The sequence below is a fragment of the Ostrea edulis genome, chromosome 2 (assembly GCF_947568905.1).
Source record: "Ostrea edulis chromosome 2, xbOstEdul1.1, whole genome shotgun sequence".
In the NCBI taxonomy this organism is placed as follows: Eukaryota; Metazoa; Mollusca; class Bivalvia; order Ostreida; family Ostreidae; genus Ostrea; species Ostrea edulis.
In genome coordinates this window covers 95,275,396-95,300,805 of record NC_079165.1, presented here as the reverse complement: position 1 = coordinate 95,300,805, position 25,410 = coordinate 95,275,396, and the positions used below count along the sequence as shown (strand labels likewise).

The 25,410-nt window shown below is 35.0% G+C and overlaps 1 protein-coding gene across 1 annotated transcript; it reads right to left on the bottom strand.

The window, feature by feature from the left end:
• Window positions 1-293: 293 nt before the first annotated feature.
• Window positions 294-25,392, bottom strand: LOC125680394 (uncharacterized). The gene is made up of 9 exons (XM_048919952.2): window positions 25,226-25,392; window positions 8,686-8,758; window positions 6,520-6,621; window positions 6,122-6,235; window positions 3,142-3,183; window positions 2,919-3,049; window positions 2,669-2,723; window positions 784-962; window positions 294-623 (listed from the first exon to the last, which is right to left on the bottom strand). The coding sequence occupies exons 1-9, from the start codon at window positions 25,295-25,297 to the stop codon at window positions 528-530; spliced, it is 864 nt and encodes a 287-aa protein (XP_048775909.2). The 5' UTR covers window positions 25,298-25,392; the 3' UTR covers window positions 294-527.
• Between the last annotated feature and the right edge of the window lie 18 nt (window positions 25,393-25,410).

The following is a 25,410-nucleotide window of genomic DNA, read 5'->3' as shown; positions in this document are numbered from 1 at the left end:
ATATCAAAATGGTGAACACTACGATAGCAGTCTATATCTTTGTTTACCTTATAGTAACAGTAGTATACAGTACAGGTAACAGTAGTATACATGAGTGAGAGAGTTTTGCGATTATTTTTTCTGCATCGAAAAACTACGGAAGTTGGTAGGTGCCAGGAAAGAGAATTAATATCAGTTTTACTAGCAGCCACCACCTTAATTATTTCCACAACATTTACAATCAGTATTTCATGTCGAATATCTTGTGTTCGGTCTCACTCTACAGATATCATAACTTTATTCACAGAAACAAGTGCCTGTAGTTGAATCTTTTTATTTCATGCAGAAAATGTTTCTGATATAAATACATGTAACTTTATTCACACTCTTGCATGTACTACACGCAGCTGTATAAACTATATTAAATTCATCTTCCCATGGCTTTCTCTCTCACACTATCACTATTTCACAATCACAGACATTACTCATCCAGATGTTTTAGAAATGGATGACAGAGTGTGTGTATAGGTGAACTTAATTAATGGACTTCATGCCTTGAAAAGAGCATTTTCATAAGATCTGGATCCGTCGTCATTGGTTGAAATCATGGAAGAGTAAAAGAAGGAATCACTGGGACTAGACACCTGTTCAAAAAGTACAGGAAAAGGGAATTAATGGATGAAAGTACTTCTCATCCGATACTTCTTTAGATGAATACATTATCCATCTCTATCTATACAGTTACAGACTTAAAGTATATACATTAACTTTTTCTTGAAACTTTCCTTTCAAATGTACACTTGCCTGGAGTTCTTTGACCATCAGATTGATAGCTGACAGTAAATATTCGAACTGACAGGTTTCTATAACAATAGTGTCTTCTGCACCACTTGGATTGATGTACAGAAGAGTAATTCTAGATAAATCGTTGTGGATCAGCCACATTTTCAAACGTTTCCATTCCAGAATAACCAGCTTCTCACCTGAAGTATTAAAGAAGATGTTAATAAGTGAATTATCTGTTCATTTCGATTGATTGATTTTATATTGTTTTATGTCACCATTGCCGGTGAAGGGCTGCAAAATTTAGGACTATGCTTGGCGCTTGCGGCCTTTGATCAGGGAGGGTTCTTTATCGTGCTGTGTCAAGGGGTACTAGGGACCTATTTTAACCTAGATTGTGTATAGAAAGTTTTCTGGGGAAGTAGCCAGTATTTTTATAATTGAAAGATGAAAGGCGAAGATAACAAACAATGATCAATCTCATAACTCCTATAAGCAATACAAAATAGATAGTTGGGCAAACACGGACCCTTGGATATACCAAATGTGGGATCTGGTGCCTAGGAGGAATAGGCATCCCCTGTCGATTGGTCACACCCGCTGTTAGACATGTATCTTGATCAGGTAAACGGAGTTATCCGTAGTCAAAATCAGTGTGCCAAGTATGGCCTAGCAATCGGCATGAAACACATCAGACAACATTTGACCCAATGATAGGTTGTATTAACAAACTAGATCCTTATATAGACCATAGAATTTGCGAAATGCTGACTTTGAACGAAACTGTTGGAACCCCTGCACCATCATCTTTTTTATCAGTAGCCTGCTTCGATTTAAAAACTGACCTTACGCAGAACAAGCTTTTGCGTATCGAATCAGTTGAGAGATATAAACACCATATGCAGGTGATAATGGAATATTGTTACATAGATATGGGAAGTTGATGATGAAGAAGTTGAAATCATCCTGTTTGTCATAAAGTTGAGTTGTTAGTTAGCCGTTAATATCTACTTACATTAAAATATCTAAGTATGAAGCAGAAGTGGACGACTCTGTGGTGTCTTTTATTTCGAGTTCACTGGGATATATCGAATCAACATATGAATGAAAATTATTATTGTTAATAGATAACACGTTGTCGATATGTCTAAATGTCAAATTGAAGGTCACAGTGAGAGATTTTTTCTTCTCGCATAGAAGTTTTTGAATACATTCTGCTTCATAGGAATATAAAAACATATCAGCTAACAAAGGAGCACAATTCGTGCCCATGGGGATTCCAACAGACTGTTGGAAGACCTGGTCACCAAAGACCATGAAGATATTATCGTGAAGAATGGTCGTGTAAAGTGTTGAAAAGTCATACGTTTTGATGTTGTTGATTTGAGAAAAGTTTTGTGATTTTAAGTTTACTAAAAGATTTTTAGAATTTTTTAGAATCCACATTTGATTTACACCACTTCTGGCATATGTAGTTGAACAGTAAGTTTGAAGTTTCTCCTTCACAGCTGTTAATATTTTCGTGAGGAGCAAAGATAGGGGCTTAATTGGTAGAACATTTACTGGATCCAGCAATGTATCTTTGTTTGTAAGGGTTTTTATGAAGTTGAGGAATCCAGATAGGTTCAATTCAAATCTTACATTCCCTTGGAGATATAGGTACAACTGATTTAAATATAGGTAGACGTGTACTGAATACTTTAAGATAGATATTTGAATATATGTTAATTTGGCATTCCATATTACCAAACACTAAAAAATTCAGAATGTAATCCGTTCATATCATAATCCGTTCAGAACGTAATCCATTCTGGTCCGTAGAATCCTCCAAATGAGAATTGTAATTCTACCTTTTGGCAGTATTAAATACTTCCTTGAAATAATTCATAAATTATTAGTCTCTTACCCTCATGTAGCTGTATGCCATCATAGGAAACTCTGACAATGCCTTTATGGAAGATCTATAGTAGATATTGGTAAACAATTATTTCTTAAGCATACATTTTTTTTCTGAACAAAATACATGTTCGTTTATTTTTGCGAATATGCAATATATTGATATCTCAATGACAAAAGAGTCATGCATTAGTCAATATGGAATTTTTTTCCTGCTTCATTGCTCCATTCACAGAAAACATTATCACAAGAAACTTTACCTGAGGAGTAATTCCACTGAATTCATTGCAAGTAATTCTACAATCCTTTATTGCAATGGAGAAATAGTTCTCAAAAGTTTGTGCAAGTTGGACATATTTTTCCTCCAGTTTAAATGCAGGATCATCATATTCTGTTCAGAAGAAGAAAAATTAAATGGTACATACCTTTAATACTGTTTATGAAATTCATAATTAATAATAAATTTCAAGTGAAAAGTGCTACCTTCTAGTTTTTCCTGCTGTCCATGCCTTACATTCAGTAAACCTAAAACACATCATAAATCAATGGTTATAGTTACAGAATGCACATGTAATTTATTTAGCATCTCAAACTGTTTTGATATTTAATGAATTAAATATCACTGAACAACACAAATGACCATATATTATTAATTATGATCAGTGATATGACATTTATAAAAGAGAGTTTCTATGTGAGATTTGTGTATTCCATTGAAGTAAAAATACTCTTAAATTACTTATTTTGTTGAAAATACATGCTAAATGTCCAAGACACTATGCACTCAAAAATACAGAGAGTAGGGTGTCCTGTACACAAGCACCTGAGGGTGCTTACTGTCATAGCAGTGAGGGCTTGAGGATTCTTTGACATGCTAAAACCAACCATGATACAGGACCTCACTTTTTAAGGTTATATCTGAAACATCCATGATTTTCACTGTACTTGGTGAAGGAACAGTCACTTAAGTCAAATGTCTTAGGTTTGATGTGATGCCATGATCGAGACTGAAATTTTCATTTGCGTATAGATGTGACACCACATACAAGAGACCCCTGGGACATAACACTCAGCTGATCTAGTTACTCTGGGATTTCTAAAAACATTTTTAACCCTCTTTATTCCAGCAAATAAAATTGTTAATCCCACCCCAGCCCCACAGGTAAAACTGATGAAACCCTATGGGTGTCTGGGTAGCATAGTGCTTATGCACTCACTTCTCATCACTGTGATCCTCAGGATCAGCAATGGTTATGAGAGGTACTGTGGTCACCCACTCACACACCGTCATGTGGGTTTTCTCTGGGTAGTCCGGTTTCCTCCCATACAACATTAAAGTCGATGAAAAGTATTAATACAAGTTGTAGAACACTGCTTTGTTGTTTGGGTGAAGATTTTTAAAAAAAAAGATTTGTTTTCCTAGATAAATCTTAAGGTATAAGTGATTTGAAATTTATGATCATCAAAGAAACTTTCAGATAAGTTTTGTATTTTCTGCCCCATTGGTTCTTGAGAAGATTTACAAGATGCCTACATAATTTGAATATTTCTTAATTACATACATGCATCTACCTTTTGAAAAGGGTGTGACCCCCTCATTTGAACAATTTTGAATTGTGTTTGCCCAAGGATGCTTTATGGCAAGTTTGGTTGAAATTAGCATATTGGTTTTTGAGAAGAAGTAAACAAGAGGCCCATTGGCCACATTACCTGAGTGACTTTGGTCTTGCTATTGTTAAGCTGTTGTGATTTTCAAAAGATTTTTTTTTTTTTCAATCTTTATTCCCATGAAACATTTTTACCCCATATTGTGGCCCTAACCTAGTTCCAAAGGGTCGCAGCATAACTGTGTTACATGGTCAAAGATCATGGTATGAAATGTAGGGTCTTGCCATAAGGAATCTTATATACAAAATATGTAAGCCCCACCTTAAACTGCTCAGGCGATATTGCCTAGATTAATTTATCTTAAAAGTAGGTCAAAATCCAAGGTCAAGGTTACGTGTTCAAAACCTGGAAAGGTCTTGTCACAAGGAATGCATACACGAAATATGAAAGATATATCACAGTGTACACCATTCAAGAGTTATGAGCAAGTTTAAAGTTTTGAAATTTGGGTCAAACTCCAAGGTCAAGGTCACACATCATGGCATCATATAAAATTTCTTGCCATAAGGAATCTACATTCAAAATATGAAAGTGTCTTTTTTTTTTTATCACTCATCATTCAAAAGTTATGAGGAAGGTTAAAGTAGAGAGGCCCATGGGCCACATCACTCATCTGAGTCACTTTGGTCCTGCAGTTGTCCAGCTGTTTTGAATTCAAAAGATACTCCCATGAAAGTTTTTGACTCTATATTGTGGCCCCAACCTAACCCCAAAGGGTCACAGCATAATTGTGATACAAGGTCAAAGATCATGGTATGAAATGTAAGGTCTTGATACAAGATATCTATATACAAAATATGAAAGCCCTAGCTTAGAGTTCAGGAGATATTGCTTAGGTTAATTTATCTTAAAAGTAGGTCAAAATCCAGGGTCAAGGTTACAAGGTCAAAAAGGTATCAATTGAAAGTTCTTGCCATAAGGAAACTATACACAAAATATGAAAGTCCTACCTTAAATAGTTCAGGAGATATTGCTTAGGTAAAATTTTCTTAAAAGTAGGTGATACTCCAAGGTCAAAGTTAAAAGGTTGAAAACTTTCAAATTGGTAATTAAAAGAAGCACCTTGTCACAAGAAATGCATATGTTAAATATGAGAGCACTATCATTTACCAATTCAAAGTTATGAGCAAGGGTAAAATGTAAGATTTTTAAATGGCTCCACACTAGTTTTGCATTTAAAAAAAAAAAAAATTATCTCCCTTTTAAAGAGTGTATGACCATTCATTTGAAGAAGCTTGAATCCCCTTCATCCAAAATAAATGTGCACCAAATTTGATTTAAATTGGCTCCAATGGTTCTGGAGAAGATAAAAACATGAACAGTTAACAACAGACACTGGATAAATTTCAGTCAGAGACTTCAGGTGAGCTAACAGTATGTAAAATACAGACAGATGGAGACCAGTTGATCAGAAAAGCTCACGTGAGCTTTTAGCTAAGGTGAGTTTAAAACAATTTTGATACTATATTTGTGCATGTTTAGTAACCAGGGATTTACTGAATCATTTTATTACTGTTTCTGTTTGCCGGATAAAATGGACCATGATTTATTCATTCCTTTTTCAAAGACCTTTCAGTGGAAAAGCGAGTTTAGCATGTAGTCCTTTATGTGCATTGCTAATAGTTGGCATTCTTTGATTCCCAATTCAAATTAGATAAAAATTAATTTGTATGTTCTTAATACCCTGTGGAATTCAGTCATGTGCACAATTGATTCATTTCCCTCATTAATAAGATAGCATAAACATAGCAACTTAAATCCTAGTATGTCTTATGTCACCTGTACTAATATTTACCACTAGATATTGCAGCTTTGGCCTCCAAGTACACCAAATGACATGCTACTGGGTCATCTTTAATCAGTTGTGCTTCTATTTCTTTACTATGGCACCATTTCCGTAGGGTAATTTCTATGAATAGTTACATTTGAAATGAAAAAAACCCCAAATATTTTCCCCAGTAAAATCTAAAATAGAGTGTATTACCTAACAAAATCTTGATTAGTACATATACAATGTATTACCTATGTCTAACAAAACCTTGATTAGTACATATACAATGTATTACCTATGTCTAACAAAACCTTGATTAGTACATATACAATGTATTACCTATGTCTAACAAAACCTTGATTAGTACATATACAATGTATTACCTATGTCTAACAAAACCTTGATTAATACATATATATTACCTTTTGTGGTATTAGGAGTAAATGTTTCCGGTTTTAATCTTTTTAAAATGATATCTTTTCCACAAAACAATGAAAACCAGATAGAACTCGTTTTCTGCAATCCTAAAATGAGAAAAGAATGAAACTATATCTAAATATCTGGCAAATTCATTACACAAATTACCCTCTTGTACATGTAGTTATTTTAATTAATCCTCATACTTTTATAACCAGTGTGATTGATAACATTCAAAATTAATTATTTGTAATGGACTGACCAGACTGAGATTCGAACCCAGACCCCCTGTGTCAAGGTTAATAAGCAATAAAGTTAAATATTCTTGTATGGCATGCTTTTTTTTAGTTGCATATGTGCTTCCATCAAGTACCGCTGGATGAATTATTATTGTCTTCAACAGCAAGGATAGTTCCACTGGACTGCATTTGTATGATCTCTTTTACTGACTTTTATATAAAGCATGGATTTGCATTTAAACCAAATTATTGAAGGAAAAAATATATATAATAAATAAGGTATAATAATTAAACGTGTAGAAAATGCGAAATAAGAAATAAAAACAAAAGTATGGTGTGAGGCGGATGTGAACCATGGCAAAAAAAAAATAACCACAGCTGGTGCAGCAGACTGAGCTATTCTAAGCACAAGTTATACTCCATATATAATGAACCGGTCCTCCAAAACAGTTCCCCTAATTTTTTGTCAGTTTTCGTGAATTTTGACCCCAAGGCATGGGTGACTCTGAAAAAATTACTATTGTAAATTGTTGTCATTATTGCAACCAATGAAAATATCAACAACAAAGATTTTAGGGGCAGGCCTGCCTTAAAGGACTTTATAGCCAAAATTCATGTCAACATCGGTGCTTAAATGAGGGAAATGCTGTTTCTCAAACTTTGAAGATTAATTTCAACATTGTAGATAAAATTTTAAAGTTCAAAATGAAAAATTTATATACAATGCTTGTACAACATAAAATAATTAAATAAACTTGATATAATAATGTGACGTTTTCTGGGAAATTGTTCTCCCCTTTACATACTATCGGTCTTTTCTTTTGTTCCTCTGAATTGATCCTTAACAAAAACTCAAATAATTGAAAATATATTTAATTATTTGAAGATATCATCAATTCAATTCAGGCAATAATCAAATTAATGTGAGCATCAATTCCATTGATTTATTTGTTTAGTGAATCAATTCAATTATTGCACACAATAATTGAATTGATAAGTGCAGTAATTGAATTGATAAAAGAGATCTTTAAATCAATTTGTGGATAATGTTGAATTGAAGATACATGCATCTCTGATTAGATAGTTGCTCTCTCTAAAAGAATTATTGCATGCATCAAATGAATAAATGATTAATGATATCATTGCCTCAATTGAAGAGGGCAGTTATTCAAATATTGTGCACATTAATTGAATTGATTGCACAATAATTTAATTCTTGAATAGAAGAGAGCAATAATTCAATATTAGTGCATGCATTAATTGAATTATTGCTCTCTTCAATTGAATTGTAATATGTGGATCAATTCAATCAATTATATCTTTAATTTATTTGAGAAGAGCATCAATTGAATAATTCTTGCATGCATCAATTCAGCAGAATAATTAATGCTATCAATAATTCAGAATTGAAGATATTATCAATCATTTGAAGAAATCTTCAATTGAATTGTTGCGTGTGAGTTTATGTTAATTTTGTGCTCCATGCATACACTTGCACACTGTGACACGGACATCATTTATTCCATATTTACAATTCCAATGTTTTTTGCCTTTGATTATCTTCACAAATTGAGATGCGGTTGTGAACAATGCTTGTATGAATCTTGTTAAATATAGTATGTCTATTATTACTGTTGGGAATTCTGAGAGAAATGAAAGTAGAAGGTAAATATAAAAAATAAATTTCCGTTTTGAAAATACATGAGGGTATGAACTGTGACACTTCATATCTGCATACTTTATGGAGCAATGTTAGCACTTCATGAAATGTATGCAGGAAATTAGCATTGCAATTCATTCCCTAAAGCATTTTCAAAAAATGAAATCTGTTTCTTAAACAACAGTCTTATACTCTGTAGTACGTACGTGCCATTTGTAGTATTAGACATAGATACTACTGTAGTTCTAGAAAATAATAGTGGCTTATATTACCCAAAGAGTGGCAGACTTTGGTGTGTATGTCAGTCACAGACAACTCGTTTTCTCCCACAATCGGTACTGTAACCTAGGAAACAAAACAGCTCTTCATGCATTGTCCATGTCCAACACAATCCCTGGAATGAGCTAATTACAACAGCTTTAAAAAGCTATATATAACTCAATTCAGCTACATGCACCTTCAAGATTATGACATGGTAGCTATTTTGATATAATTGTGCACTTTCAAAATGCTTGACTGAATATAAGTGCTTGTACCTGTCATCATTTACAACACATTATTATTAAGAAATTTCGCAAAATTTGTCTTTTAATGAGCAAAAAATGATAAAAATTTTGATGTTTCCAAGCCATATCAAATAACTGACTTACGATCAGTCAATCGAGATAAACAAAATATCTTGGTTACTATGTAAGTAAGCAAATACAAGTATGTACATAAGTTTATTTTAGTGACATGTTACAAAATTTGAAAAGTGCAGTACTACATTCCTAAAACACCAGGCCCATCAGACATATTGTCATAATTTTGGAGTTTCACTAATTCTGTTCACTTGTTTATCTTGTATGCATGCTCAGCATTTATTGCTCTATACTGTTATCACAATGGGTTACGGGATATGTCTGTCATTGTCCTACACTAGTGGTCACTGATGTTCTCATGGGAATATAAGGGTTAATTGTTTATATTCCTGATTAAGGTTAGCCATTATCGGTGCTTTATGATTTTGGCTGGGAACCTTGAAGTTTGAGGGGCATGCCCAAGTTTGAGTCAGTTCTGTATTGGAGTTTAATACAGATGGATGTCAGTTCTGCTCCGTAAGCAGATGGACTGATGTGTATATTGAACTTCAACTATTTGAAGTTGTTCAACATAAATGTTGTGTGTAAATATGTGCATATTTGTAAATAAACTGTAAATATAACATCTGCCTTATTCTTGGACAATAGCACGTTACAATATATATGTGTTACTTTAAATATACAATACATTTATAAAGCATTTCATTTTTTGAAGAGCACAGGCTGTCTAGTAACTTAGGATGCTATAAATATTTAGCAGATTGTCGTGGAAAGTTTTTCAAATACAAATGTGCTGCAATCTTGCTGTGATGAAAACATTGAGGGATTGACCATGCATATTTTGAACCCTAGCTGTTAATTACAGATAACCTTTTGGAGATATCGTCAATCAGATGCAGTGCCTATAGTGTTGCACATTGAAATGGCCACACATAATGATATATGTGGTATACTATCATGAATGTCTCGGGGCACATATACTGGTGGGCTAGCTGCAATAATGTAGCCCTCTCCGATTTTTATTTTGTTTTGGGAGAACGAAATTGTCAGAATAAAAAAAAATTGGATAGGGCTAAATTATTGCATCTAACTGGTGTGCAAACAAAGGAATGTTCCTCTGACTGAAAATTGTTAACTGAAATACAAAGAAATGACATCTACAGATATTTTTTTTTATTGCTTTGAATATCTTATTTATTTTTAAAAAGCATTTTTTCGGTCAGGTGCTGTGTACGAAACTGCAAATTCAAACAAAAATAGCTAAAAAAAAAAAAGAAAGCAAGGGGAAATAGCTTGATAAAGTTATTATAGCTTTATCAATCTATAGATTGTGCTGGACCCCACCCCCCTTTTCTCTCTCTCTCATATTTTCTTAATTTAGTTTGAACTCATGTATGAAATGACAAGATTTTACTGACAATGAAAGCTAGATGACTAACTATACTTAGCATGAATGTCCACAACAACAATATACAATGCTGTATAAGGAAACATAATTATTCTTCAATATATGACAAAACTTCAACTCATGAAGATTACCTGCCAGTATATGGATGACCTTGATAATATTTACACAATTTTCAAAAATAAAATGATCAGTACTTTAGTTATACATAGCATGATTAAAAATTAAGTTAAAATATATTCTGAATTATACGATGGAATGGAGAGCAATAAGTTAGTATGACCTGTACTCTGTAACATTGGACTATACTTTCCGGGGGTTTGGTGGAAAAAAGACCATTTGTAAGAGTCTTTGTATGTTTGCTAAATGATATTAATGGTTCAGTCTGGTTCTACTGTCTCTTTGTACAAGGATATGAATGGCTCAGTCTGGTTCTACTGTCTCTTTGTATAAGGATATGAATGGTTCAGTCTGGTTCTACTGTCTCTTTGTATAAGGATATGAATGCCTCAGTCTGGTTCTACTGTCTCTTGGTATAAGGATATGAATGCCTCAGTCTGGTTCTACTGTTTCTTTGTATAAGGATATGAATGGTTCAGTCTGGTTCTACTGTCTCTTTGTATAAGGATATGAATGCCTCAATCTGGTTCTACTGTCTCTTTGTATAAGGATATGAATGGCTCAGTCTGGTTCTACTGTCTCTTTGTATGAGGATATGAATGGCTCAGTCTGGTTCTACTGCAATCTGATTAAAATAAGATCTTTGATCCGCTCCGTTATTGTTATGTCGCTACACAAAGATCTTTGTGTAGCGACATAACAATAACGGAGCGGATCAAAGATCCTACGACATAACAATAACGGAGCGGATCAAAGATCTTATTTTAATCAGATTGGGTTCTACTGTCTCTTTGTATAAGGATATGAATGGCTCAGTCTGGTTCTACTGTCTCTTTGTATAAGAATATGAATGGTTCAGTCTGGTTCTACTGTCTCTTTGTATAAGGATATGAATGCCTCAGTCTGGTTCTACTGTCTCTTGGTATAAGGATATGAATGCCTCAGTCTGGTTCTACTGTTTCTTTGTATAAGGATATGAATGGCTCAGTCTGGTTCTACTGTCTCTTTGTATAAGGATATGAATGGCTCAGTCTGGTTCTACTGTCTCTTTGTATGAGGATATGAATGGTTCAGTCTGGTTCTACTGTCTCTTTGTATGAAGATATGAATGGTTCAGTCTGGTTCTACTGTCTCTTTGTATGAGGATATGAATGGTTCAGTCTGGTTCTACTGTCTCTTTGTATAAGGATATGAATGGCTCAGTCTGGTTCTACTGTCTCTTTGTATGAGGATATGAATGGTTCAGTCTGGTTCTACTGTCTCTTTGTATGAGGATATGAATGGTTCAGTCTGGTTCTACTGTCTCTTTGTATAAGGATATGAATGCCTCAGTCTGGTTCTACTGTCTCTTTGTATAAGGATATGAATGGTTCAGTCTGGTTCTACTGTCTCTTTGTATAAGGATATGAATGGTTCAGTCTGGTTCTACTGTCTCTTTGTATAAGGATAGGATTGGTCAATATATAGCAACACATTTATCATAAACATATGGTGACACTGCTTAAATTGCAGTAAATCTATACATACATACTAAATTTAATTTCACTTGTTTCACACAATTTGATTGGTTCATTTCACTGTATCAACATTTTTTATATCATATCAACAAAGCTGCCCTTTAGTCCCACTATATGACATCCTTATGCCTCGTTCACACAAAGAATTTAATTCGCATTAAACGTAAGTTAATGCGAACTAAATCTGAACCGCGTTCACACGGAGATTTTAATGCGCATTAGTTTACTTCGAATTAAAATTGACGTCGCGATTTAATGCGAATTAAATTTACTTTGCATTATAGCTCCGTGTGAACGCTAAGCGAAGCTAATTCGAATTAAATGTAGACGCATGCGTAATGGCCAATTTGGGTCACATGCATCATACCCATGGTCAGCTATATATATTAATGTTAGTTTTGTACGAAAAACTAAGCAAAATGATAATAATCACTAAAAACATGTACAAACAGCATGCCATTAGATAATGTCAGACATAAATCTGTGCTCTGCATAGGCATACTGAGTAATACATGTGGAAGGAATTGTTTTTAAATACGACAACAATGTTTTAAAATAGTGATAATATGATTTTCTGTTTTACATTTTTTAAAATATATGACGCTCATTGTTAATTTTTATACCATATGACGTCATAGTAGACTTATAATACGTATTAGTAATTAAAAATTACGTCATAACAATAGTCAGCGGAATGGTGAAAAAGACGTTCCGAAGTTTTAAAATTGGGCCCATGAAGAAAATATATTGTCTAGATTGAATGCTGGTTGTCGGAGGAAATAACAAGTAATTTCTTGGGAACATATAAATAAACACGACAAAAAACCCCTTATGTGTAGATCGGAATTATGTATGTAGGCCTAAATTGTAAACATGTAGTATACTACATGTAGGCCTATATAGCGTTTTGAACAAAGAATTCTGTATAGATCTACACAATATTCATTAAAATATCTATAAAAATAATTTTCAATAACATAGTCTATTCTTTACTTTATTTCGTGCACCCATTAATGGGGATGCATACGAATTTAATGCGCATTAGTTTACTTCGTATTAAATATTACCGCCGTGTGAACGCTATTGAATTCGAATTAATGTAATGCGCATTATTTTACTTCGCATCAAATTTGATGCGAAGTAAAATTTAATGCGCATCCGTGTGAACGAGGCATAAGAATGAAGTCACAATGCGTTTGGCTGTTTAGTTTCTATTTTGTTTCTACCGCAAATTTAGTCTGTATCATATGAAATTGATGTTTTCTTTAGAATTATTCATCAAATCATATCAAACACGGTTTTCTAAATTAAATTATAAGGAGTGAAAGTAATTTTTATTATTCTTAATTCTTATACAATATAAAGTAAGTTGGGACAATTTACGCAATTTCATAAACCACTTCAAGGTTTATAATGCGTAAACTGCCCCAACTTATTTTATATAGTATAAAACAAATAAAAACAAGAGGTATTGTGAGCAATGCTCACTAAGAATACCCCTGCTTACCCCAATCTCCCAAAGGGTGTTGTTAATACGTATAAATTACCTCTTTCCTGAGTGTAAAAATAAGGAATGCCTTTGTAGAAGAAAATGGAAGATCTAGTCCGAACACAAATCCATGGTATAAACCTATAATTTTGACCTTGAGATCAAAGGTCAAGGTCATAAAGAGGTCATGAATGTACATGACACATAGTCTTATGGTGATACACCCATGTCTTATGGTATGACTATGTCAAAACCCTATAATCAATTTTGACCTTGAGGTCAAAGTACAAGGTCATATAGAGGTCATGAAGGTACCCAAAACATTGTCTCATGATGATACACTCATGTTTCAAATATGGTATGCCTATGTCAAAGAACAAAGAAGTCATGGCCCTGACACGAATCCATTGTAAAAACCTTTAATTTTGACCTTGGGGTCAAGGTCATATGGAGGCCATGAAGGTACCCGACACATCATCTCATGGTGATACACTCATGTGTCAAATATGGTATGCCTATCTCAAAGAACAAAGAAGTTATGGCCCAGACACGAATCCATTGTAAAAAACCTTTAATTTTGACCTTGAGGTCAAGGTCATATAGAGGTCATGAAGGTACTCGACACATCGTCTCATGGTGATCCACCTGTGTGTCAAATATGGTATGCCTATGTCAAAGAACAAAGAAGTTATGGCCCGGACACGAATCTGCACAGACGAACGGACGGACGGACCGACAGACGGACAGAGTGATTCCTATATACCCCCCTGAACTTCATTCGCGGGGGTATAATTACTTTCATTCCTTAAATAGCAAGCAGATCGACGTCATACAGATTCTAGTTTTTGTTTGTCTTCATCAGTGATGTGTGAGGGTTCCAGATGCTACAGCTATAATAATTTTAGTTTGGGTCCTACAAATGTTTGACATATGCTGAATGCTTGTGTCGATTTTAATCATTTTATGTCAGTATTGATTGAAACTTTCAAATTCTATGTCTTAAAAATATCCAAGTAATTAACAGAGTGACTCTTATTACGTATTTTGCTGAGGATACAGATTCAAGCCTGGGGTTGTGTATTTGTGTACATGTGTATGCATGCTTTCTATGTGTAATTGTGAGTTGTGTACATTTGTTTAGGTGAAAAGCCATGAGTCAATATAACTGTAACATGTGGCAGTCTTCCTGTTTCAATTTCTCTATAAATGGCTATTAACAAGGTATTAAATTATTTCATAATAATTATATTCCCCATAAAGCAATTAAATTTTGATTTCAGCCGTAGTGCATGTTAGTTAGTAAATAAGTACATTAATTTACAAATGTTCTTGCAGAGTGAGGCACTAACTCAGGGTAGTAAGTCTTCATTTCAAGAAAAAATTTTTTTTAACTGTTTTACACCTAACACCATTTTACACTTGATAAACTTTGGGTGTAATCTTATTAATGGAATGTTCTCAGTGTTTATTTGTTTTTGTTTATTATTTTATTGTTTTCAAGTTGTGTTTCATTGTCTGTTAGCCTACTGTAATGTTGGGATATGGGGGTTCATTTTTCTGTTTGTGTTTTTATGTGACGTCACAGAGGGGTTAGTGCCATGCCAGGAATGGCACTAACCCTTAGTGCCATGCCTGGCATGGCACTAACCCTTAGTGCGCATGTCAGTAACCCTTAGTGCCATGCCTGGCATGGCACTAACCCCATCGCTTTGTTCCAAGTATTACCGCGATTCAAACTGCATTTCTCAGTTGTTGTAACAGAAAACAGCAATTTCCACAATTGATCATACATCCAGCCCCGTAAGATCTGCAATAGCTCGATATACAAGCCTGGCCTGCCCTCGCACTTCGCAACGTGCACTTGTCTCGGTTATAAGCAAACCGTCGCATAGAGGAGGAATAAACATACCTACACTTCATCATCTCTTCAACTGCGACCATTTGCAACGATTTATAAGAGGCAATGCGACGTTCAAATTCTACAAGGACCAGTACGCCGCAATGTAAACACTCTCTCGATCTGGTATGGCCGACGCGACCGCGCCTGCTGCAGACTATCTATTTAGCGACGTCACAAATTTAATTCTGACGTAGCGTACACTGATTCCCGTACTTTGGTAATATAACGTAGGAAATATCAACACATTAAAATGTTGCGAATTTTAAAGTCATTTATTCACCATTAAGTTCTCCTATATCATGGTAAACACATATCACGGGTGCATATCCCATGGTATTACGGATCAGCGAGAATAATGGATCGAAATCATTAGAGTTTCATGATCCGCCCCTTGATTTAGGCCCGACTTAAAAGCTCAAATTTAGTGTGCAAAGTCTTCAACTTGGAAGCCAGTGTGACGTGTCGTTGATTGTTACGTCATGGTGAACCATCCCTGTATCTTACAATAAATGCTGGCCGAGTTAGAAGGTGCCCCCCCCCCCCCTTTTTTTTAAAAACAGAACATGGTATATGTATGCGACTGTACGCTGATCCTCTTTGTTATCGTGTATATACAATTATGATGTATCATACAGGCCGCATCATATTTAATGACGATTGGATTAGCTGATAAAACAGTGATTCATGATCACAATTCAGTCATCGCCGATGTCTACATAACTCGGTAATTCTTCAATTTTCCAAGCATCGCATGTATTGTTTTTTATAATAATTAGTCTACTATTTTTTTAATTTGGTATTGATCGCATGTATTGTATATTTATTTTATTATGTTTAGATATTAATTTATAGAGATTTTTTAAAAAGCGTATTTCATTATATACATGTAATATAAAGTTAGCTTATTTTTATGTATATTCATGAAATCTAATTCTGTGTCATTCTATGATATTAAGTTATATGACCGCAAGAAGAAACGGGCCAACAAGTACATTTTTGAAGAATTTGGCTTGAAGATGGAGTTCACCTCAATGATCGCGGGAATCGCCTGTTTAATCGCAGCATTGTATCAGCCCTTCGACTGATCCTGTGAAGTGCAGGTCCTGGGGAGACTCGTGTACCTGAATGGCATCTAACCTGTGCTGCAGACTATCAAGATCCAGTCAAAACGGCCTTTTTCAAGGCCACCAATATTTTAGAAAAGACACCACTATTACAACTTGCAAGAAAGGAATCAATATTGAAAAGTTATGATAAATTGAAGTACAAACGAATTTATATAGTTTTAATATAATTTGAATAACATTAAAGGCATAGGGTCTATCTTTTATCTCAAAAAATGACATCACAATATTTTGCAAGAACTCCAAAAAAGAAATTTGTAGTATTAATTATGAGTTATCTATTAGCCCTATATAAAAATTTTGTCTGGAGGACAATATATTAAACTTGTACCCCGCTGATTGGTGGCTACATACAAACATAAGAGATGCGAAATCAACAGGGTACCAGTTTAGGCAAATGAGAACAGGGAATTATTTTGTAATTACTATCGTTATCCAATGTGTTTGTAAACATTCTGAAGAACATTGTGTGATTTTCTAGTTATGATCTTAAATTTCGCCACCTTTTTGAAACATGCAAAATTTCACCAATATCTTAGACCCTATGCCTTTAAAATGTAACCAAGACTCCTTATAGTATCAATCATATGTAATTATATTTATTGATTATAATTTTCCTTTAATTTTTGTCTCTTTTAAAAGCCACTATGGGCATATCTCTAAAAACGTTTTTAAGGCGGTCAGAATTTACCTCAAGAATTTTTTACGGTTTTCTAAAATCTTATGAATATTGGGAAATCAGTTAGTAAATACTTTCAATACATATATCATCCCGTGGGGATCCGCGGGTTAGAATAGGTCCTCAGTACCCCCTTGCTTGTCGTAGAAGGCGAATAAATGCGGCGGTCCTTCGTTTGATACCGCAAAAACCGAGGCTCCATGTCACAGCAGGTGTGGCACGGTAAAGATCCCTCCCTGCTCAAAGGCCTAAGCGCCAGCATAGGCTTAAATTTTGCAGCCCTTCACCGGCAGTGATGACGTCTCCATATGAGTGAAACATTCTCGAGAGTGACGTTAAACAATATTCAATCAATCAATACATGTATAGTACATTCATATAAGTTGTCTTTGTTGCGGAAATATAGTAAAAGATGGGGCATTTTGAACCATTTTTGTTGTTAGATTCCATGTCTAATGTTGAATATTTCGCAGCATCATGCATAATCATGCATATTATGAAAGACTTTGTATTTATTATATCACCATGCATATGAAGAGGGAGGACTAAGTTTTTAAAACTTGGGCCCGAGGCCCGATCACTTTGTAATTATATTACACTAAACACATGTACGTTCAAACTAAGTTAGTATTTAATATATGTATTGAATATGTTATAATTGTGTGTGTGTGCGCGCACTCACTTTATTCTGATAAGTACATTCGTACTATTTGCTATGAATATATCAGCCTAATGGACTATCCCTACTTTAAATATTATTTTAATTCAAAGCGTTCAAGAGAAATGGAAGACAAATCTTCTACATGTACTAGATCACTTCCCCCTCATTTTCTTTCTTCTTTTTTTATGAAATCGTTGTTAGGCTAAGTGGACACATTTGGATATAGCTGTTTCGTAGTAAGCTTACGTTGAAGGTCTTTTTTTTTCAATAATAGAAATATGCAAGAATTTTTACCCCTCTATTCAATGTAAATTGCCGAGAACAGTGATCTTACCACACAATGTCTTGGATAGGAACGAATCACAGGGGTTAAGGCTTTTTGGGGCCCGAAATCTAGATATAGATATCTATATTTATGGTAGCACAGAGTTCGGGTCAAAGCGGGCATAGCGTCCCTGTGCCTGCTTGTTATAAGTAGAAATTATTTCAGTCGAGGCTTTATATCGATCGATGAGACAAGCATTATCTGTGGAAAGCCTGGTGTACCTGTAAAATGCGAAACGAAACCTACCCCTACCCCCCCCCCCCAAATAAAAAAAAACAACAACCCAAATTATTATAGTTTATTGTGAAAAATATCAAGCGCCACTCCATTTTTCCGGCTTTGTCATTTTCTGGAACCCCCCCCCCCCCCCCCCCCCCACATTATCAAAGTAGTTGGTTAAAAGAGAAAAAAACAACAAACTAAAATACTGAAAACGAATCATATAAATATAATATACTGAAAAAGTATTTGTTTTGTACCCTAAAATATAAAGTCTGATTAAAAGCAAGTCCGATATAAAATGGCTGTGTTAGGGGAAAATTGTTAAGGTAGTACTCTACATCGTCATAATGGCTGACTTCCTTTAAAAACATGGATGAAAAATCGATATCAGCAATATTTGACTTGTCCTTTTCAATTTAAATACCTAACCGAGTAGCGCAGCAGGTTAGAATACCGACTGCAAAAAGAGAAAGAAAGAAAAATAGAGAGGGAAAAAAAAAAAAGAATACCGACTGCTGAACTGTAGGTCGCATGTTCGAGTCCAGCAGGGGTTTTAATTCTTTTCCAGATTATCTTCGACTAAAACTGTATTTGTTTGACAAAATAAAGTAAATGTGAAAAATTTCAACTTCAAAATATTGTACATATTCTTCACTTTTCATCTAGATTAAAATTCTCTGGTGTAGCATACCTCCTTAAGAAAATTATTACATATTTTTCAATGTTGTTTCGGGGGAGGGAGGTGGTGGAGATGAAAACCGATTCATTGATTAGGTTCATAAAATCGTCATTTGTTGTGGCAGCCATTAAAACATATAATAAAATTTGTTGAATTATAATTGAAGTCTTTTGCAGTATATCTGTTTCTTACAATATACTATCACAATCGGTGGGAAAAGGAAGGAAAGGGGTAGGGGGTAGGAAATGACAAAGCCGGGAGGCGAGGGTTGGTACCCACAGGCACTTGCTTGATATTTCTCATAATAAATTATGATGATTTTAAGATACATTACATGCATTTGCATGAAGTATATGAAACGGTGGACTCTGAGCATGACTTTCCGTTCTCTCTTTCCTTGTTCATAAGCTCTTTGGTTTTACAAAATGCCGACCTCCTTCCAATATATTTTCCGTGCTCCGTTTCGTTGTCCGTTTAAGTTCTAGACTTACTGCATATTAATAATAATTTCTAACCGAATTGTAATCATATTGCTGACATTTACATGAAAGATTCCTGACATAGTGCAGATTCAAGTTTGTTCAAATCATGGCCCCCGGGGGTATGATGGGGCCACAATAGGGGATCAACGTTTTACATACCAAGATATAGGGAAATATTTAAAAAAAATTCTTCTCAAGAACCACTTAGTCAGAAAAGCTGATATTTGCATGAAAGCTTCCTGACTTAATGCTGATTCAAGTTTGTTAAAATCATGCCCCCCCCCCCCCCCCCCCCCCCCGGGTGTATGATGGGGCCACAATAGGGGATCAAAGTTTTACATACAAATATATTGGAAAAATCTTTAAAAATCTTCTGAAGAACCAAGAGGCCAGAAAAGCTGAGATTTACACGAAAGCTTCCTGGCATAGTGCATATTCATGTTTGTTCAAATCATGGACCCCGGGGGTTGGATGGGGCCACAATAGGGGATCGAAGTTTTACATGCAAATATATAGGGAAAATCTTTACATTTAGACCTAGAGTTTCAACACGAAAGAGAGGGGAACAAGGACTTAGTATTGGTTTTTAAAAAAAGGGGGGGGGGGGGGCTATGGCAAAAATCAAGGTCTTTTTTTATGTAAATGTTTTAAATAAAATTAAAATTGACATTGACTTAGTGTAAGGGAGTTATTAATGTGGAAGAAAATAGTAGTACTCAGAAAAAGCTCACTTTTATACAGCCAGTACTTCGTTTGGGAGACTTTATTATCGGCAGATTATAATCATATGTTGTCTTTCTCATTAGAAATACTTCTTTGGGTTTGCTAATATGGTGTAAAAATTATTAAAAAAAATGCATGTTTAGGAAAAGCAGAAAAGGATGTTCCAAGAGAGAGAGAGAGAGAGAGAGAGAGAGAGAGAATATTTTAATCTCGGTTAAGATTCGGCTGGGCTGAATATTTGGACTGACCGAAGCTGAAAGTAAATTTCCAGACATGAATTATGAAGGACTGCTCCGAGATTCGGTGAAGGCGTCAGTCCAAATATTCAGCCGAGCCGAATCTCAACCGAGATTAATATAAGAATATTTGTGCGAAGTGTGTATGTGAGAGAGAGGATGTGTGCGTAGAGAGAAAAATGGAGATGTGTGTGTGTGTGGCGAGAGAGAGAGGGGGGGGGGGGGGTGGGGGGGGGGGGTGGTAAAACTTCTTTGGAAATTCGAACACACTTTCTCCGTTCTACCCTTAACTCCACATCTAAATGTATGCTGAAAAATGGCACACAAAAGAATGAATGAATGTTAAAGGCGAGCTCAAAGACTTACTGGTTTTAAACAACTTTCAATACTGTAGAAATCGCATTATGGTTACACGATGTTAGTATACTTTTTAGCCGAGTTGCAACGAACCTGCATATCATCATTTTTATTGAATTTCAAAAGGGGGGATGGGGTGTGTGCCCCCCCTCCCCTTTCCGGATATCTATGCTGTGTTTAACATATTTTGTATCTCACAAATATTTTATTTAAATAGTAAAATATTTTAAAAATTACAATCAATGCATTTTTTCCCCATATAAAACCATGAAATTCCCTCACCCACTAAATTTAGACCCCAGGTTATGTTTTAAATATTGTAGTAACTAACGTTAACTGTACATTTCCCGCTGTTTACAAATTACTTTATGAATAATTAAGTAACTTGCATGAACAAATTTATTATTCATGGCAGCTGCATATTTAAAAAATAATTCACTTCGTACTGTTGAGTTGTTGGCGGTCTCCAGGTAAACTATCTTCTTTTTACTATATTCAATGTTCATATTCATAATTTTCTTTCCAATCGGGATCGGATGCATCAGTTTCATATTCGTGTCAGATTCATGTTCATCTTCGATTCATGTTCAGAAACATTTCTATTACTGACAGAAAAAAAACGTTCACAGGTATGTGTATATCTATTACATAACACTTCCTGTCTGCTTCAACACCCCAGACATCGATCGGCGCATGCTTTACCCGTGAAACAGCAAAAGTAACTTTTCTATTGTGTAATTCTTACATCCTGGGTATTGTTATCTTCAATGTTTTATCAATTTTATTAGCATTATTTTTTCTTTCTGAATTACAAATGAAAGAAAATATAACAAATGAATGATGAGGCCAAATTCAACTAATTAGTAAATTATCAACCATTGTCACAAAAAATATTGGGCGGATGGGAGAATTTTATTTTTTTAATTTTTATTTCCCGGGGGAAAAAATCATGACAAAAGGCATCACACAATGTGTTAATCAAGTTAACATTCAAAGAATCCTTGGTAGAAGATGTAAAACCAACATTCTGTGACTTTGAATCATTCACTCAAGTCACTGGGAAGCAAGTTTGTTGGAAATCGTAATTTTTGCGAGGCTCTTTTTTGAGGGGCGGGCGGGATGGGATGATAATCAATCAATTAATTTTAATCAATCTATTTAAAATCAGACTTCTTAGATCCGCACCGAATACTCTGCGTATGGTAGCGATTGTGAGCGTAAATCTTAGGATCTGATTTTAATTAGATTAGATTTTAATTGGGCTTAAATAGGAGATATATTTCAAACCCCATAACTTCTGTAAAATCTAGTGCGGGGGGGGGGGGGGGGGGCAATAAAGTTGCACCCACTCCCCACTAAAGTTCCAGTAAATCTATCACTTACTAAATATTGTGACCCGATGTAATGGGCAGGCTCGCGCTAAGAAAAGAAACTTAGCCGAGTTTGAGTTATAAGGAAATCTTGGTTATACATTAAAGGCGTCTTCACATTAATATTTCCCTCAAAATTTCTTATAAACCAGCTTTACTTCCCCATAAATACATAATATAGATTCGTGTATGCTTCGATGTATCATTATACATTTGCAATTTATTACATTTCTTGCAAGTTGTAATAGTGGTGTCTTTTCTAAATTATTGGTGGCCTTGAAAAAGGCCGTTTTGACTGGATCTTGATAGTCTGCAGCACAGGTTAGATGCCATTCAGACACACGAGTCTCCCTAGGACCTGCACTTCACAGGATCAGTCGAAGGGCTGATAGAATGCTGTGATAAAACAGGCGATTCCCGCGATCATTGAGGTGAACTCCATCTTCAAGCCAAATTCTTCAAAAATGTACTTGTTGGCCCGTTTCTTCTTGCGGTTATATAACTTAATACCATAGAATGACACAGAATTAGATTTCATGAATATACATAGAAATAAGCTAACTTTATATTGCATGTAGACCTATATAATGAAATACGCTTTTTAAAAAATCTCTATAAATTAATATCTAGATCTAAACATAATAAAATCATTAAAATAAATATACAATACATGCGATCAATACCAAATTATAAAAAATAGTAGACTTATTATTATAAAAAACAATACATGCGATGCTTGGAAAATTGAAGAATTACCGAGTTATGTAGACATCGGTGATGACTGAATTGTGATCATGAATCACTGTTTTATCAGCTAATCCAATCGTCATTAAATATGATGCGGCCTGTATGATACATCATAATTGTATATACACGATAACAAAGAGGATCAGCGTACAGTCGCATACATATACCATGTTCTGTTAAAAAAAAAGGGGGGGGGGGGCACCTTCTAACTCGGCCAGCATTTATCTTATCAAACTTTTGTAAGATACAGGGATGGTTCACCATGACGTAACAATCAACGACACGTCACACTGGCTTCCAAGTTGAAGACTTTGCACACTAAATTTGAGCTTTTAAGTCGGGCCTAAATCAAGGGGCGGATCAAGAAACTCTAATGATTTCGATCCATTATTCTCGCTGATCCGTAATACCATGGGATATGCACCCGTGATATGTGTTTACCATGATATAGGAGAACTTAATGGTGAATAAATGACTTTAAAATTCGCAACATTTTAATGTGTTGATATTTCCTACGTTATATTACCAAAGTACGGGAATCAGTGTACGTTACGTCAGAATTAAATTTGTGACGTCGCTAAATAGATAGTCTGCAGCAGGCGCGGTCGCGTCGGCCATACCAGATCGAGAGAGTGTTTACATTGCGGCGTACTGGTCCTTGTAGAATTTGAACGTCGCATTGCCTCTTATAAATCGTTGCAAATGGTCGCAGTTGAAGAGATGAAGAAGTGTAGGTATGATTATTCGTCCTCTATGCGACGGTTTGCTCATAACCGAGACAAGTGCACGTTGCGAAGTGCGAGGGCAGGCCAAGCTTGTATATCGAGCTATTGCAGATCTTACGGGGCTGGATGTATGATCAATTGTGGAAATTGCTGTTTTCTGTTACAACAACTGAGAAATGCAGTTTGAATCGCGGTAATACTTGGAACAAAGCGATGGGGTTAGTGCCATGCCAGGCATGGCACTAAGGGTTACTGACATGCGCACTAAGGGTTAGTGCCATGCCAGGCATGGCACTAAGGGTTAGTGCCATTCCTGGCATGGCACTAACCCCTCTGTGACGTCACATAAAAACACAAACAGAAAAATGAACCCCCATATCCCAACATTACAGTAGGCTAACAGACAATGAAACACAACTTGAAAACAATAAAATAATAAACAAAAACAAATAAACACTGAGAACATTCCATTAATAAGATTACACCCAAAGTTTATCAAGTGTAAAATGGTGTTAGGTGTAAAACAGTTAAAAAAAATTTTTTTCTTGAAATGAAGACTTACTACCCTGAGTTAGTGCCTCACTCTGCAAGAACATTTGTAAATTAATGTACTTATTTACTAACTAACATGCACTACGGCTGAAATCAAAATTTAATTGCTTTATGGGGAATATAATTATTATGTAATAATTTAATACCTTGTTTATTGGTACAATTGTATTTTGCGAAACGGAGTTGGGAAGTCATTTATGTAAACTTAAAATAGTATTGGCCGTAATACTGTGCCTTAGAGTACAGCAGAGGCACTGAGGTAGAAGAGATGCAATCGATTACAACTGTCTGTAAGAATGCCCGTACTCGTTTTACATGTATATGTGTTGTGTCTGAATTGATCTCGGCTGAGATTCAGCTTGGTTTGATTTTTAAACTGTTGCCTCTCAGTGAAGGTGTAAGCCCAAATATCCAGCCAAGCGTGGGCCAAAATCTCAGCCCAGATTAGTGTCTGAATGTGCTATAGACTACAGAGACATGATTATTTGTGGTTAAAGTGATATGAGTATTAGGCAAATGGTATATCTCAGACTGTTTAAAACCATCGTTAAAAACAGCAGACAATATGTTATATGACGATTTACAGGTTAGTCTATTATCATATTTTTTTTCTGTCTATGTTTTAGCGCACTCCCTGTACCAAAAAAAACCAGAAAGGTCTTGTAACAAGGAATACTCATGTGAAATATCAAACCTCTAACTCTTACTGTTCAAAAGTTATTAGCAAGGTTAAAGTTTCAGACAGAATGACAGAATTACAGACAGGACTCGGGGGCATAAAATAAAAACGTTTGGCTTGTATAAGAAATTATAACATTTACTTTCAATTCATAAAACTTATTTTTAGAAATGTATCGTGCATTTACCGGTACAATCAGAAATCATAGGAATGTATTTTACTTTTTATTGAGTACTTACGTGGATGCCTTTTCCATCAACCGTGAAAACCTGAACTTTCAACAAATTCTGTAACTCTACATCTCTGCTCATAATTCAAGTGTTCCACATTGCAAATACTGGACACAAGGGAAATAATTTTACACATGTACTTATGTCAGACAAACTTGTAATTGGTTTGTTGTTACAGTTTCAAAGTAAACAAA